This window comes from Cupressus sempervirens, chromosome 9 (assembly GCF_028749045.1).
Source record: "Cupressus sempervirens isolate cs-2001-9-10 chromosome 9, ASM2874904v1, whole genome shotgun sequence".
NCBI classification, from domain to species: domain Eukaryota; kingdom Viridiplantae; phylum Streptophyta; class Pinopsida; order Cupressales; family Cupressaceae; genus Cupressus; species Cupressus sempervirens.
This window is the reverse complement of record NC_143126.1, coordinates 306,950,554-306,967,798: the sequence shown is the minus strand read 5'-3', so window position 1 is coordinate 306,967,798 and position 17,245 is coordinate 306,950,554. Positions and strand designations below refer to the sequence as shown.

Here is a 17,245-nt window from a genome sequence, read left to right as displayed (position 1 = left end):
TCTGTAGAAGCTTTCATTTCATCCAATTTTTTTGCTTCCACTCCTTTAGTCTTCTTGGAATTAGCCCTTGTGCACTTGCTCGGGTCTTAGTCCTCATTCACAACAGGGGAGTCTTGGCCTTTACTCTATTCCATCTTGTTCAGCAGGGTGTTGAAGTTATCAGCCACAGTCTTCAAAATAATGCAATTTTGATATGCTAGTTTCTTGACTGTTTTCTCTATGTTACTCACTCTAGCATCTAGACCATCCATCCTTTTTTGAAGATCTTTGCCTAACTGATCAAGGTTCCTATTCTTGGTTTTAATTGTTGGCACACGCTTCATCAAGTTTTTTGCCTCTTCTGCATTGCCAATAACCTCAGAAAGCCTATCAATGTGTTGACCTTGTGTTCTCTCCCCCCTTGCCGTCTTGTTGAGCTGATCAAAGTCCCTTGAAATATCCTGCATTTTCTGTTTAAGGGTACCAATATCCTTCATCATTGACCTTGGGTTACCCATGATTCCCTTTTTAGGAACCCCTGGTCATCCTCTTCCCTGTTATGCTCAAAGTAGTCCTCTTGCTCCCCCTATTTGTTTCTATCCAGGTCCACCTCCTTTATATCATTGTTGTCACCCGCATCCTGAGCAAACTCCTTTTTTCTTTTTCTTTCCATCCTCTTAATTAAGGGTTCATCGTCAGAGGGGACATAATCCCTTTCAACATTCTTTCCCCTGTTTCCCGAAACCTTTCCCAAAGTTCCTCTCTTTAGAAAACCCTTTCGTTGCTCCTCATAATCACTATCTTGTTCCAAATCACTCTTGTTTTCCTTCCTTTTCTTCTTGGAAGAGCTTCCCAGATCACCTTTCTTTCTCTTCTTTAAATCAACCTCATCCACCTCATCCTTTGTTTCCTTATCAAAATCCTCCTCAGAATCACTACCCTCAGTCTTATAATCAAGCGATTTCTTACTTTGCCTGGGCCTATCCACTTTTTTTGATTTCAATAGGTGCATCATTAAAACCATTAACCCCTCATGGCAGGCATGATCTCCCTTTGGATCATTTTGAAAGGCAAGAATAGAATTACCTAGAGATTGTTTGAGGTAAAAGGAAAATTTATCCCAACTCTATGCCTAAAATGGTTAACCAACATGAAATGTTGACCATATATCTTAATGAAGCAACCATCTAAGGTAAGATACTCAATAACCACAAACATAGCAAATCTCTAGGGCACGAAATGGAACCGGGGCTAAAGTAGGTATTACCTTTTGTTGACCAGTCTGTTGCGTTCCTTAGCCGAGTCCGCAAACTCATCAACTGCTCGATCTGAGAGCTTCCTGTCCTGGTAGAAATTAATACCCTCCGTATCCAGCCTCGTTGCTTCAGCTATGATATCTTCAAAAACCTCCATCCTTTGATTCCCCACCAAAACACTTGTCTTTCCATGTCTTTATGAAATGTTGGTAATAACAAGGTTGCTTCCTTTCAATTTTTCCATATAACTAGTAAAATTCCCTTGCTCTAGTATATCCCAGATCTCCCTCTTCTTCCTCCACTCTTTGGAACTTGCCGGTTCAATGCTTTTTCTCCTTTGTCCCATCTTCTTGTCTCTAAAACGAAGTTTCTCTCTTCTCAGAAAAATCCTCTGCAACAGAAAACCATAGTCGATATCACAGCCAAGGAAATTTGTGGGAAAAAGGACCCACAATCCTTGTGGTATTTAATGGTAATACACTGTCCTTCTCATAATAACTCACCGCTTCCCAATTCTGCCCATATAGTAATTACTCATTACTGGTATATTCATTATTAATGAAACATTATTGCTTACTTCTAGCTTTGTCATGCTCGATCAATAAACATCCCTCAATAGGTATGATATCATTGTGATTCCAAATTAACTTTTCATCACTCTTGCATGCCACATTAGCCACCCAATCAGCAACTTGGTTCGTTTCTCTATAGTTGTGAGCGACAACATAAATTTCAAAGGAGTTGATAAGATCCATGGCCTTGCCTATAATATTATTAATAGTCCAAGAAGGATTAGTAACTTTATTAAAACAATTAATAATTTTAAGGGAGTCCCCCTCAAGCCATATCTTATTCAAATTCAAGCTTTTTGCATGGCTAAGACCATTGAGGACCGCACTTGCTTCTGCCACATGGTTAGTTTGAACCCCAATAGAAATGGCCATTCCACCCACTCTATCCCCATTCATATTCCTAATGATGATACCACAACCAGCAATTCCTGGGTTGTCCTTCGAGGCCCCATCAAAATTTATCTTATACTAGTCCATCGGAGGACAATCCCATCTAGCTAGATCCCTAAGGTTAGGACCAATTTGCACCAAACTAATACCATTCAAATTCCAATTCAAAAACTTTAATTTTTCCCAATCATTATGAGGTTGGTGTCCTTTTCCATAGGCTCTGATATTCTTAGTCACTATATTATTAATCTTACAGAATAACTGACCTGGATTAGATTCTATACCCCTAAACACCCTATCATTACATTCCTTCCAAACGCCCTAGCAAAGGAACGGGAGAATAAAATCCCACAATCTCATAAGCAAAGTGTTAGTAGAGGGTGACTTCCAACCATTGAATTTTTTTTTGAATAGTAGCAAGGAAAACCCAAGTAATATTCAACAAGCCACAAACCTTTTCCCATAATCTTCTAGTATAAGAATAGTGAATAGTCATATGGTTAATCGATTCAACAACATTTTTACAGAGATAACATCTATTAACTATGTTGAACCCTCTCTTCAATAAGTTGTCAAAATTTTGTCCTACAAAAGAATCCAAAAAATATGTTAACTTTGGGAGTCATACCTTTAAACCAAGCTTTAGCCCAACAATGCTCATGATGCTCTTCAAAAGCATTAGCATATGCCGAAGACACAGAAAAAAATCCATTAGGATTATATTTCCATATCAGAGCATCCTCCTTATGGCTTAAAAAGACAGCATTCAAAATCTTGTTGAGATCATTAAGGATTCTATCCACTTTGTTGAGGTCCAACCAATTATTATCCTCCCAAAAGTCTTCTACAAAAATCCTGAAGAGATTCTTACACTACTCCATAAAACCATTCCGCCTTTGATCAACACTGAAGCGGTGATCAAGAATCCAAATATTATCCCAAAAAAGAACAATCCTACTATTTCCCACCTTCCATCTGACCCCTTTCTTAATAATTTTTTTTTTTTAACATGTTTCCAAATCATTGAACCCCCTTGAAAAGTCTCATTGTTAATTAAATGTTTAAGATCTTGATTCTCCCTATTGTATTTAGCGTTCCAAATATCTGGCCATTCACCTTCCTCTTTGTGCCATCTCCATAACAACTTGGCGAGCAAAGAATCATTCATATTGTCAACTCTTCTAAGGCCAAGGCCACCTTTATTAAAAAGCATGCAAACTTTCTCCCAAGCAATTAGGGCCAATCTTTTCTTTTTTTCCATACCCGTCCATAAGAAAAGCTTATGAATTTTTTCAATTGCCAAAGCAAACTTTCTAGGGATCTTAAAAACACTCAATGCATACTGTGAAACATTTTGTAATATGGATTTGAGGACAATAACCTTACCGGCTTGACTAAGGAGGGATCCTTTCCACCTTGCTAACTTTGAATGAATTTTATCAATCAACGAACTCCAAAAAATCTCAGGTGGATCCATACAAAGGGGTAATCCTAGATAGGAACCCGGTAAGGTGCCAATCTCACAACCAATAATTCTTTTAATTTTATTCTGTCAATTATCATTAACATTGATGAAATATATAACACTTTTGTTCCAGTTAATAATTTGACCAGAAGCTTGCCCACAATCCTCCAAAGCATTCTTTTTATTTCTAGCATTTCTAACAGAAGCTTCTCCCATCACTATAGAAACATCCACAAATTGCTGATGAGAAGAAATCAGCTCTTTAGACAAGGGTTTGAGACCAACAAAATCCCCAATAGTCACCGTTTTTTCCACAAATCTTTCCAAGCATTCAGCCATTAGAATGAAGAGGATAGGCAAAAGTAGATCCCCCTGCCTCAAACCACAAGAAGCCTAGAAAAAAGGAGTTGGTGATCCATTCACCAACATCAAGAAAGTGGTAGAAGAAACTAGCATGAGGACCAATTCCCTATATCTCTTACTAAAACCAAAATATTCCAGCCCTCTTTGTAAAAAAGCCCAATCCACCCTATCATAAGCTTTAGATAGATCAAGTTTAAGGAGGAACCCCTCTTTCTTGGATAAGGTAAGGGAATGAATATTTTCATGCACCGAGATAATAGAATCCAAGATCTGCCTACTATGAACAAAACCATTTTTCTGTTTGGATATCAAATTAGGGAGAAGAGACAAAATTCTGAGAGATAGCACTTTAGATATAACTTTATAAAAATAATTACAAAGACTGATTGGTCGAAATTGGCCCATGCTATCAGCACCCGACTTTTTTGGAATCAAAGCAAGGAAGGTACCATTCAACTCTTTGAGAATTTTCTTAGAAGCAAAGAACTCCTTAACCCTATTACAAACATTTTCACGGATGATATACCAATACTTATGGAAGAACAAAAAATGAAACCCATCTGGCATTGGTGCCTTGTCTCCATCAAAGGAGAAAACAACCTTGGTAATTTCTTCATTAGATGGAATAGTAGTGAGGAATTTATTCTGATCCTCTAATATATAGTTTGGGATAAAGTCCAGAAACATATTTTGCTTCTCCTTGTCCAAATTGGGATCACCTTGCAATAAATTACTAAAAAAATCCATGGCTTCCCTTTTTATAATCTCCTCATCCTTTGTAGTACCCCCATTAGCATTGATTCTGGAAATTCTATTAGCCATCTTATGCTTCAATGCAGTCATGTGGAAGTACTTAGTATTCTGATCCCCTTCAAAAAAACTTTTCTAGATTGCTGCCTCCAGAACATCTCCTCCCTAGTAATAATATCATGCATCTTAGTCAATTTCACACTCTTAGTTTTGTATTGTTATTGTTGTTAATTTTGAATAGTTATAGTTTTTTTTTTTTTTTTTTAATCGATAAAACACAATTGCCATAATTTTATTAATGTTAAACATAATCACAATTTTGTTTTACCCTGTTTGAAGTGCAAGCATCGGGAAAAAAAGAAGGGGGAAGGAAACTCCCAATCTTGCCTGGGACACTTGCATTGGTCTACTAAAATGTACATATGCTCCTTATTTACAAAGGGGACTTAGGGAAGGCATACCCTTGTATATAATTGGAGTGATAATACATATTTCGCGTATTATTACCCCTAATTTGAGAAGATAATCCTTCTACACATAATTGAAATGATAATACAAATTTGGGTGCATATGCCTTTGATTTGGGAAATTGAGTCTCCTGCTTGCTATGCTTCCCTTTGACATAGCTAAATTTTGCTCCTGCATTCTACATTTTGACTAAGATCTTTGTTAGTATATTTTGCAATTGTGAGCATAGGATAAAATAAAGAAAATTAATTAAAATCAAAGAAAATCAAGGTTTAATGGTGAATTTATCAAAGCTTATTCATCTCTCATGTTATGAGATAAACATACCTTAGTTTTCATTTTCCATTTAGAACACTTCTGACTTGGGTTCCTGGATAAAGAGGATTTACCTTCTATCCAAAACATTATACTTGTTAATTTTAGCTCAAAACACTTGTTGATAATACCCTGTATTTGCATTGGGATATTAATTCATTTATTGATATCTTCATATATCCACGAGGAAGTAATCTTACATTCTGTCTATGCATATTATTGCATTCAAGCAAGAATGTCAATAATGAAATTACAGACTCATTCTGGCCAAGTTAAGGCCACCTATGTAAAGAATAGGAGCAAAATGGACCGGGGGAGAAAAGGAGTTATACAGAGCAAGAGATGCCGTGCTAAAACACCAGTTGAAGGAAAATGATGAGAAAAAATATCAACAAAAAAAGTATAACTGAAAAATCAGAGACAAGAACACATATATATTCTGAAAAAACTGAATACTCAGCAAGAAAGAGATCTAAACTAAATGTTAACTCTAATCAAACCTCAAAATATACAAGAGTCCTTGTGTATTTTCTTGAAACACTTATTGATAATACCCTCAATCCATTTAGTGATAAGTATTTCTATATCCATTAGGAAGTAATCTTCCATTCCGTCTCCCCATATAATTGCATTCGAGAAAAAGAGACAATTGAAGAACTAAAGACTCCTAACCATGTTAAGGTCTCCTATGTAAAAAACAAGTGAAAAATGGAATGGGGAAGAAAGGAGTCCTAGAGAGCAAAAGACACTGAGCTAAAACCATGTTTAAAGAAAAGATGAGAAAGGAAATAATATATATGAAAATTTAATAATATAGTTTTAGTTTTAATAATTTTAATTTAATAAGTGAAAAGGTTTATATTTATACCAATATTAGATTAATACAATTTTTTCTAAATTTTTTTATATTTGGCTTTTTTATTTCATAACATAATATAATCTAAAATTTAGCATTTCTAAATTATCTTAACATCTTAATGGATTTATTATTTATAGATTTTTTTAAAATTCAAATATATATAAGGTGAACTTTTTTAGTTCTTTTGTTGTTTAATTCGGAAGGTGGAGTGGGGTTGCTTTAAAGCAACTAGAGTTGGGTATTTAGCAATATCTTTATTTTTTATTCTTTAAAAGAATATTTCTAAGTTTGTAAGTTTGACAAAAACAACAGGAGATTTTTTATATGATTTAAAGCCAAAGAAAGCAAGGAAAGATTATTTTCTTGCAAGCTAAGTAAAGAAACTGGGCTCTACATATGTAAGATTGCTGTTGCAAACTTGTATTGGATTCTATTGGACTTTGAGAGAAAATTGGCTGGTAGGCTGAAACACAAAATCCAATAGTTGAAAGTTTTTTCCCAAATGTGGGTTTGCTGCATATATTTGTGTTATTCTCTGTGTCTTTGGTTTTTGCTACTTAGGTTCAGTTAATTAACCCATAATATTAATTGTTTCTTTCTATGAATTTATTATGTAATTCATTTGTAGATGGGCTATGAGAAATTAATATGGTATCATAGCTCTTAACTCTAAGATTTGTAACACAAATTTCAGAAGGAGAAAAAATGTCTCCAATTTATTTTATGGCCATGACAACTATTGTTTGAGTAAAGATGGGTTGAAGGGTAGCTATGGTGATCATCCTCTGGCATAAGGTTTGCATGGTGCAAATCCGATGTGAAAGGATGGGTTGTGTAGAGATATTAAGGACAAAATTTCCTCAATATATTGAGGAGAAGAGATTTCCTAGATATATTGTGAGGAAGAGATTGCCAAGAGAGGAAGAGATTTCCTAGATATATTGTGAGAAAAATATTTCTAAGAGAAACTAAGAAGGGGAAAAGAAATTTTAGTATGGGAAGCAGAGACAATTATTCTTGTAGACAGAAATCGCCATACTTTTTGTTGTGAATTTTTAGATTCTTTTGAAGACAGTTTTTAGCACAACTTTTTGTGTACACATTCAGTGAGAGTTGTTTTCTTAGCAGATAGAGGATTGTGAGGCTGAAGATATTTTTGTATAACTGTTGTAGCAATCTTATAGTCTGTTATTACTCTTGAAGTGGGATAGAAGATGCAGTTGCAGATTTTGTTCATCAAAGATTGTGTAGAGAACTAGGTAGTGAAACTTCAGTACTTTCCTGTTGACAAACATATAGTAGCTGTCCAGTGTTGGTGAAGAACAAGTTTGTATTTTTAGGGATAAGCTGGGTGTTGTGCAAAACACCTTCCTCACAAAGAGAGTGTTAGTTTTTTTTTGTTTAGCTCCGAAGGTGGAGTATAGTTGCTTTAAAACAACATGAGTTGGATATGTAGCAATAACTTAATTTTTTATTCTTTATTCTTTAAAAGAATATTTCTAAATTTAGTAGTTTGAAAACATTAAGAAGTGATTTTATGTATGTTTTAAGACTTAAAGCAACTGGGCTTTATATATGTAAGATTGCAGTAGTAAACTTGTATCGTATTCTATTGGGCTTTGAAGAGAAAGTTGGCTGTTATACTGAATAGAAGATCCAACAGTTACAGTTTTTTTCCTCAAACTGGGTTTCCTAGGTATATTTGTGCTGTTGTCTATGTGTGTTTAGCTTCTGTTATTTAGCTTCCGCTATTTAGTTTCAGTAAATTAACCCGTAGTATTAATTGTTATAAAGCAGACAGAGTTTCTTTTTATGAATTTATTGTGCAATTTATCAATAGCTGAGTTATGAGAAACTAACAAATGTCAAATTTTTAATCAAAATTTTCTGTTTGTCAACTTCATCCAAATTTTATTGCTGTTAAAGTCAAACTCAAACTCAAACTCAAACCTTTTAACATAGCCTGTGAGGTAGATATTTATAAAGTTGGGACAATATTGAATGAATCCTTTTGTAAGAGCTCATCATTGGAAATGCGTAGAGTAAAAGGGAGGGCATATGAAAAACAAACTATCTGTAAATATATTGACTGATCAATATGGCCGAGTACAAGTAGATCGCACCCTTGTAAATTGTACTGTCGATGTAAGACATCTATAACCTGAATATTGTCACCTCCACATGCCTTGTGACATGTCACTTGACTAAGAAGAGTGTAGTGAGGACAAGTTCTTTAAATTGTTCTTTCTAAATGCTTTTGGAACTTGCTTCTAATATTTTAACCGATGTTTGTTCACATGTTCTTGTCATTCAAGAGTCTTCATATTCCACCATGCACACATGGCCAAATCAACTCCAGAGTTTCTTCATACAAGGTTAAACTGAAAACAGTTTCACCAGAATTAGGATTGAACAAACAAAACATCTAAATCCCTCTTCACCGGATTATAATGATTGGCACATGCAATACCGAGCTCTTCACTCTACTATGAAATTATCAATGAGACTGCCTCTACAAGACTGCTGGCCTAAAACGAACCATATGAAAAATGAACCATCTGTAAATATATTGACTGATCAGTATGGCCGAGTCCAAGTAGATCGCACCCTTGTAAATTGTACTCTCGATGTAAAACATCTATAACCTGAATATTGTCACCTCCACATGCCTTGTGATATGTCACTTGACTAAGAAGAGTGTAGTGAGGACAAGTTCTTTAAATTGTTCTTTCTAAATGCTTTTGGAACTTGCTTCGTCTACTATTTTAACCAATGTTTGTTCACATGTTCTTCCCATTCAAGAGTCTTCGTATTCCACTCTGCACACATGGCCAGATCAACTCCAGAGTTTCTTCATACTGTTGGAAATCGAACGTTGAGAGCCTGCAGGTTGTCCTCAAACCCCATGCCCATCTACCCTGTCAGTTTGTTTCCCGCAGGCATCCATGGACGGCAGACATTTATTTTGGTAGGTGATTTTGAAATTTGAATGTTGAGAGGGAAAATGGAATATGACAAAAGGAATGTTTTCTACATTCATTCATTCAAAGAGTCAGTTCAGCAGAGTAGAGAAGATAGAAGTTGCAGAGCAGAGCAAAGCAAAAGGAAAGAGATCAGCAGATCTAGTTGGCAAGTGTTTCCTTTGTTCACTCTGTAAGTTTGCTATTGTTGGTTTTGTCCTGTTGAAGCAGTGATTGCTCTAGGCACCATTGTATGCAGCCGTTAGAGCTACAAGTTTAAAGTTCATTGAAGTTTGAAGTTTTATTAGTTTAGGGTCAGTTTAGGGTTTTTTGGTTGAAGCCGAATGCTCCTAGATTTTGTAATATTTTTAATCAAAGTTGAATAGAAAGCAAGCAAGCATACTTGAATTCATTGTTCTTCTTTTCATTGCATTTGAGAAGTTTGTTTAGAAGCTTCAAGCTTTGGCTTTCTGGTTTTAATGGTGGAAACATTCACGTTTGAAATTTCTCTAAGTTATAATTTTTCCAGTTTGAGCCGAGCTCACTCGGCATCCATTGTTGCCGAGCATTGCCCTTCGTGTGCCGAGCTTACTCGGCTTCTTCTTGTGCCGAGCTAACTTGGCACCTACTGCCTGTCACTCGACACCTACTGCCTGTCACTCGACACCTTCACGTGTCGAGCAAACTGCCACTTGGCTCCTTAAGGTGCCGAGCAAACTGGCACTCGGCAATAGTTAGTGCCAAGCGAAGTTTTTTGAAGTTGTGATTTATTTCTCACACATACAAGGTTAAACTGAAAACAGTTTCAATAGAATTAGGATTGAACAAACAAAATATCTAAATCCCTCTTCACTGGATTATAATGATTGGCACATGCATTACCGCGCTTTTCACTCTACTGTGAAATTAGCAATGAGACTGCCTCTACAAGACTGCTGGCCTAGAACAATTTGCTACTTATTAGTAATTGCCCTTCTCAATGAGCTCTACCAAGTTAATTCTTGGACGTTCACCTAGCACAAGGCTATTCAGGCATGAGTTTTACTTTTTGTTTTAATAAGCGTCTCTCTTCTTTACATTTTGACAACTTGGTGCTCCTGCTGTACTGGACAGCATGTCATTCTTGGACCCAAACATCATTCTCTTCAAACTACAGTGTTAATTTTAACAATGAAATTCTGATTGATTAGTCCTTAAAAATTACCGTTTTGAATATCCGAGGCTGTATTGGCAGTCACCTTTGTCGAGAATACATCAGAGATAACACTAGATATGCTAAGAAATCCCAGGTAGTAACGAATGTTGTCTTACAACACATGGAAGGTAATTAAATCACTTTGTTTTAAAGATGAAACCCGATAAATACAATTTTTTGATTTTTTAAGGAATGTGGTGAATGGAGGATCTATTTTTGCATTACAGCTGTTGCCTATCAAGTTTCATCACAGAGTTGGTGTAGATTAACTCATTATTGTATTCTTGCAAAAGGTAGGAAATGTAACAATGTAATATTGCATTCATATGTTTTGTTAGTTGTCAATAAATGAACCAACGAAATGTTAAGAGCTAAAATAATTTAACTAAATTTTCTATTGTATATTATCATGTTAAATATAAAAATTAAGTAATCTATCATTTTATTGAATAATATTTTTTAACTGAAAATGTTTTACTGAATAATAATTGTGAATAGTAATATAAATGTGATGTAGATTATGAAATATTTTAACTATTTAATTTTGATTATAATAGTAAGATTAGTAGTACAAACTTATTTCATGTTTTTTTTTGATAGGTAACATTTTTTTTGTATTAATTATAAAAAGATGAAGCTTTACAATAGTGTGCCATAGTTTTAAGTCCTCCTAACTACCCTCCTCCTTAACATAAAGTTAATACATACTAAAAAAGACATGAACACCTACAAGCATATCCCATCCCATTACATAAAATAATCACATATTCCAGAGAAGCTACCATTCATCCAAAAAAGAAACAGGCTGCTCAATTCTTAAACCAAGTTGCAGCATCCTCCTTTGTAAAATTCAGGATGAAACGGTCATCCTCCACTGATTGTCGCTTCTTGCCAGTTCCACTCGTGCTCGCCTCCCCTGCCAAAGACACATCAACCCACATTCTTGCTCTCGTGGACTCCCCAGCAGCATCTCTTCCTTCCCTGTTGAGCTGGTACCTCAGCAGTTCTCCAGGTGGTCTTACACTTTTTCTTGGTGTTGTCTTCATAAAACCTTTCTTCTCATCATCCAACACCCAGATCTTTTCCTACAAAAAATTAACCACCTTCCTCCATCCTTAGGCCGCTTTTGGCAGGTGTACCCCTTGGGGCGTTGTAGAAGACCAAACAACCAAAGGTTGCAGTGAAGAATCTTCACCCCTAATCAGCCTCCATGGTTCTTGATCCATTTCCAGCCCTACAAGTAGCACGATGCTATCAATAACCTTCTCTACTCCTAGCAGCCATTGCGGGTCCAGACATATAGCAATGACCCAACATACTTCCTCTTTTGTCTCTCCAACTAAAAGTGCCAGGGCCACAAAGAGGGACACTATATTTAGGTTGGACCTCCTTCGCCAGTAGGTGTCCAAATATTCCGGGCTAAAAATCTCCCTGATGCCACTCATAAATTCCTGCTCATCGAATAGAAACAAATTCTTCAGGTGCCTCACTGTGATCTTTCTTTCATACACCTGCGTCTGATTGTTTGATTCCAAAGAGAAGTTGGCTTCCATCTCTAAAAACTTTGCCAATTTTCCTGCAGAAAAAGAGGCCCCGCCCTTCTTAAAAACTCTCCCTCGAAAGATTTGGAAGCCTACACTTAAATGATTTAATGATTATGGATCCTTTGTCATGCATAGGGGATTACTTCCTCATTAGTGTCCTTGATACTAGGTGTTAAAATAAATAATTGGAAGTTACTCCTTCAAAGGGGAGGCGAGCGGTCATAATGCCACTTAAAACACATCCTTAATCTAAATTAAGAAGCCTAAAATCTTCAAAAATGTCATTTTGGTACCCAAAATGAACATTCGCTCCCACATTTGCCAACTTATCTGCCACCTTATTTGCCTCCCTGTAGACATGGGATATCCTGTAGTCCTCGAACTCCTTCAGCATGCACTTTATCTGGCTAATGTGCTTGTCAAGATGCCAAGACTCCAATTTTCCTTTCTTGATCCCATTAATAATAATCTTTGAGTCTCCTTCCAGATGCACTCGTTTGATACCCAATTTAACTCCTTAACGCTAGAGCCTCTTTGGCTGCTTCACATTCTGCCACGTTATTGGTTCCATCCCTTAGTCTTTTGGCCACAAAGGCTATTGAGTTGCCTTCATGGTCTCTTGCTATACATCCACACCCTGAAATACTCGAGTTTCCTTGAGCAACCCCATCAAAATTTATTTTTATCCATCCTTCCTCTGGTGGTTGCCAACAACACATTTCTTTCTTTCATCAAGGATTAACCCTTGAAGGCCCATTAATAGGCCCAAACTTATTCCATGCTACTATTTATTTTTATTTAATAAATAATACCTCTTTATTTAGAAGATTGTGAGCCAATTTTTTTTACTTTTTTGAAAAGATGAAATAGATAATATTAGAAGATATGTGACTAAAATAATGAATAATAATATAAATAAAATTTCATGTACTTGTTTAGAATATTTCAGAAATTAATAATAAAAATAAAATAATAGAATATAATTATATAGTTTTAAATTTAACTTATGTTTATTTTTTTAAAATTAAATAATCGAACATCCAAAAAGAAATGAGTACAAAATCAGAGCAGGGGAGGCAAGCCTCAACCACCAAGCTCAACCATCTAGTTCAACTGAGATCCAAAAAATAGCTAACTCACACAATATGAATCAGTTTTTTCGAGAATACAAAAGAAAAAGATGAGAATTAATCCAGAATGTGATCATGGTCTTCAATCCAAGCAGTCCAACCTTGCTCTCCTTCCATCCAAGCTATTTTCTTGCTCTCACGGATATGCGCAAAGAAATCCAGCCTATCAACAGAAGGGCCTCTAGTGTCTCTAATTTCCTTCAGCAGACGCTTAAGGGCAGTCTCGAAAGTTTTTTTTTTAAAACTTATGTTTATTTGTTTCATAAAAAAGACTACATATGTAAATTCTAACATCTTTCATCGATTTAAAGTTACATGCATATATATATATATATATATTACATCATATTTAGAACTTCAATTCTCATTTGCCATCAACTCTCTTTGTAACATTTGCAACATTATTGAACTTTTTATTGAATTAAAATCTTTGTTTTAATCATAAATCTGATTTAAAAGTAAATTTTTTGAAATAAATTAACAAATTTAATTTCTACCATGTCAGTGATTTAAAGAAATTTCATAATATTAATGGTATTAACAATTTAATTATTCTAAGAGTCAATTACCAGAGATCAGATGCAATGCATCTCATCTATCGAAATATAATAGCTATTTAAGAACAATAATTCATTATTGGAATAGCCATACAAAATATTTGTCTTTCTCAACCAAACATCGATTTAAAAGGCTCATAGACTGGAAAGGGATTAGTTGGTGATGCTCTTCCTTGTGTATCTTTTGCTTCATTTCATGAAGTTTTGTTTAATATTAAGTTTCCAACTTGACAGGCCCGTTGGGAATTAGCATGAAATAAAGTGATGTAAGCATGCTCAAGAGCTCGCTCCATACACAAATGCATAGAAATCACATGGCTCAAAAATCAAACGGTTGAATCTCCTCTTCGGCGTCAAAAGAAACAACACTATCACATCCCGGTATATAATACTGAAATCTATATTCATACCCATTACAGATCTTCCGCAACATTCACAATGGAATTTATTTTTGACTATAGTAGTAAAGAATTTTGAGAAGTGAAATAAAGCTTATCAAAGCAACACAGGACAACCATTAAAATTAACATAAGAACAATTATACTACAATTTAAAATTGAAATCAAAGGGGCAGTACAATACAAGCGACCAACCCAAAGTCAGACAATTTGATATCAAATTGTTCCATAAAACTTTCTTCAGTAAAACTTTGTTCAACCATTGTATTTTAGGCAGGGGTCTCATGGGTGTTCCATGGTAATTTTTTGGAGGGCTAAAGGTTTAAATTGGAATGTTTTTCTACAAAATAGAATCCCTAATTTTTGAGCCCTCTTACTTTGAGGGGGTGAAAGTAAGGTGAGACTAGATTTAGTCTCACCAACTTAAGATTTTTTTTACCACATGTCAATAATCTATTAATTATTTTAAAATTTAAATAATAATAATAAAATAATGATATCATAAATTTTTGAAGTGATATTCATGGTCTATGGGTCCCGTAACTTCCTTAAATTTAGAAGCTAAAATTTTAAAAGTGAAACAAATTTAAAAAAATCATATAAGACCTTTTATCTTTAAATATTTTGTAAAATCTCTTAGTAGCACGAGCTCTATTTTAAGGAAGCCCCCTCCATTGGACCCCAGCCTTTGTGTTAAAATCCGCACGAAAAGCCTCCCTTTGTTTTTTTTTTTTTTTTTTTTTTGGAGAAGTAGAAATAACCAAAAGTCTACAAGCAGTGCCATCCCCTCACCCGGAAGTCCGACTTTGAAAAGGAGCCTCGTCATACTGTCTCTTGATTCTCAATTGAATTCCCAAATCCAGTACTAATAATTTGATATGGTAATTTAATGAAAATTGGAACACAGTTTTTATGTGTTCAATTCCTGAAAGAATTTGACAAGATTCTGATACCAGGTGTGGCACAAATGCCTTGGAAGATGCGAAAGGCAGTGGAGAATCAGAAAGTGTTAGCATTGGGTGGAAAGGTAGTTTGACAACTAGGCTTCTAGAATCCAGTTGTAATATTTTAGTTAAAACGGTTTCTGTTTTTAATAATTGTTGGTGTGTTTTATGATGCATCGAACTCCTAATCTGTTACTCCCAGCCTGCAAAGAATTACAAAATGTCTATTTCGGAAGGACGATGTGTTAAGAAGAAGCGAGAACGTATGGAGAAAAAGGCTATCAAGAATGAGGTTGGATCTCAAAAAGGATTGCGTGATACTTTTAAGTTTAAAAATCTAATCCTTTTAATCCTACTACATTTTTTCTCTTGCCTGATTATTGAAATTTATCATGTATGCCACTGTTCAAGCATTTCTGCAAGCTTTATAAATTTTCACAACGATGTCTTGTTTTCTGAGGTTTTTTGATCTCGTGATTATGCTTGTTACAGGAAATTCTTCTTGGCCGGCCTGCAAAACGTTCAAAAAAAGATGATAGACCACGCAAGCCCGAGGATAGAGGGCTGATGGCATCTGAGGGATATTTTAATCAAGGAATTTTGCATGTCAAGCCTCTGAACAACAATATTGAAAAGAGCGATGAAGGCCCATACAGAATGAGGTCTGGAAAAGGGATAAAGAAAAAGAATTCCAAGAAGCACAAGGGAAAAAAGAAACGATGACCATTTGACATTATCTCGAAACCTTAGCTTCGTTGTTATGAAACATCCTAGCAGCCTTTCTTCAAGCTTATTATTAGTTTCTGCAGTCAGGCAGCTTTCTTTCGCATTCATTCAATCCGGTAGTTTCTAACCCTTGGCCAATCATAACACAGATTTCTATTCAATCAGACTTTCATATTAGATTGTCTAGTTTTATCCTCAACTCATATATTTGACTCGTGGCGAATTTAGTGCAAATCCGTTGGCTAGAGAAATTTTTTGAATTTCACAAGTGTCTTAATGTGAAAGGTAGAATTGAAAATATATAGCAGACAACAATCTTGTTTTGGATAGTACGTTTCTTGTTCATACATTTACTAAATCAAAATCACATCTAACCTGCTGGAACAGCATGTAGCACTCTAATTATTTCTTTAAAGATAAATGAAATCACACTGAGAGTAGAAACTGTGTAGTCAAATGCACATGTTGCCACTCGACTGCCAGAATTACACCTGAAATGTCACTAGAAGCTTAATCTGATGTAGAGAACAGGGTGTAGATGTTACATGGCTGTTGCTACAGTATCTGGAAAATGATAATCATATTTTATTTTATTTTTATAGCTCGATGCTTGAAAGTCAGTATGCTTTTCAAGATGTGAAATAGTGTAAGTTAGATGTAATCTACCTTCTTCGTTATTGTATAACATTTTCCCCCTTGTACTTATCCAAAATCTTGCTGCATTTTGTTTGTTTATAATTTTTAATAGCATACAAATAGGATCATCCCCTAACAACATGAGACGTTAACGTATGAGTATACAAATTTAATCTCTAACAACATGAGACGTTAACATATGAGCATACAAATTTAATCTTTGAATGAAATACTGCATTTTGTTTGTTTATAATTTTTAATAGCATACAAATAGGATTATCCCCTAACAACATGAGACGTTAACTATGAGTATACAAATTTAATCTCTAACAACATGAGACATTAACATATGAGTATACAAATTTAATCTTTGAAGGTCATCTTGTATTTCCATATATTATATCATGATCAATTCATAATTGCAAAATACCAAATAGAGAATTCTTAACATGTATCATTTCAAACTAAAAAGACTAATAATAAATTCATTCAAGAGTTACTACGTTAAACATTCCATTCCATTAATAAAATATATAAAACAATGGGAATGTACTATTTTCTTAGACATTTACAAGGCAAGTAAGAAATACTTCATTTATGGATGATAACACGACTACAAAACATGTCCTTCTTTGACATCAATTGTTTTTAATCATGAGAAGATGCAAAATAGTATTGTGTTAAATCCATACAAATTAAATGTGATGACCAATCATTGAATCATACATTATTCATCTT

The 17,245-nt window shown here is 34.9% G+C and overlaps 1 protein-coding gene across 1 annotated transcript in view; it reads left to right on the top strand.

The window, feature by feature from the left end:
* Nucleotides 1–16,472, top strand: part of LOC149538620 (axoneme-associated protein MST101(2) protein) — a 98,227-nt gene extending 81,755 nt beyond the window's left edge. The window contains exons 4-6 of the mRNA XM_089799934.1: nt 15,158–15,228; nt 15,348–15,437; nt 15,638–16,472. Coding sequence (XP_089656060.1) covers nt 15,158–15,228; nt 15,348–15,437; nt 15,638–15,868 — 392 coding nt within the window. The 3' untranslated portion in view covers nt 15,869–16,472. The remainder of the gene's footprint in view (nt 1–15,157; nt 15,229–15,347; nt 15,438–15,637) is intronic.
* Nucleotides 16,473–17,245: the final 773 nt, after the last annotated feature.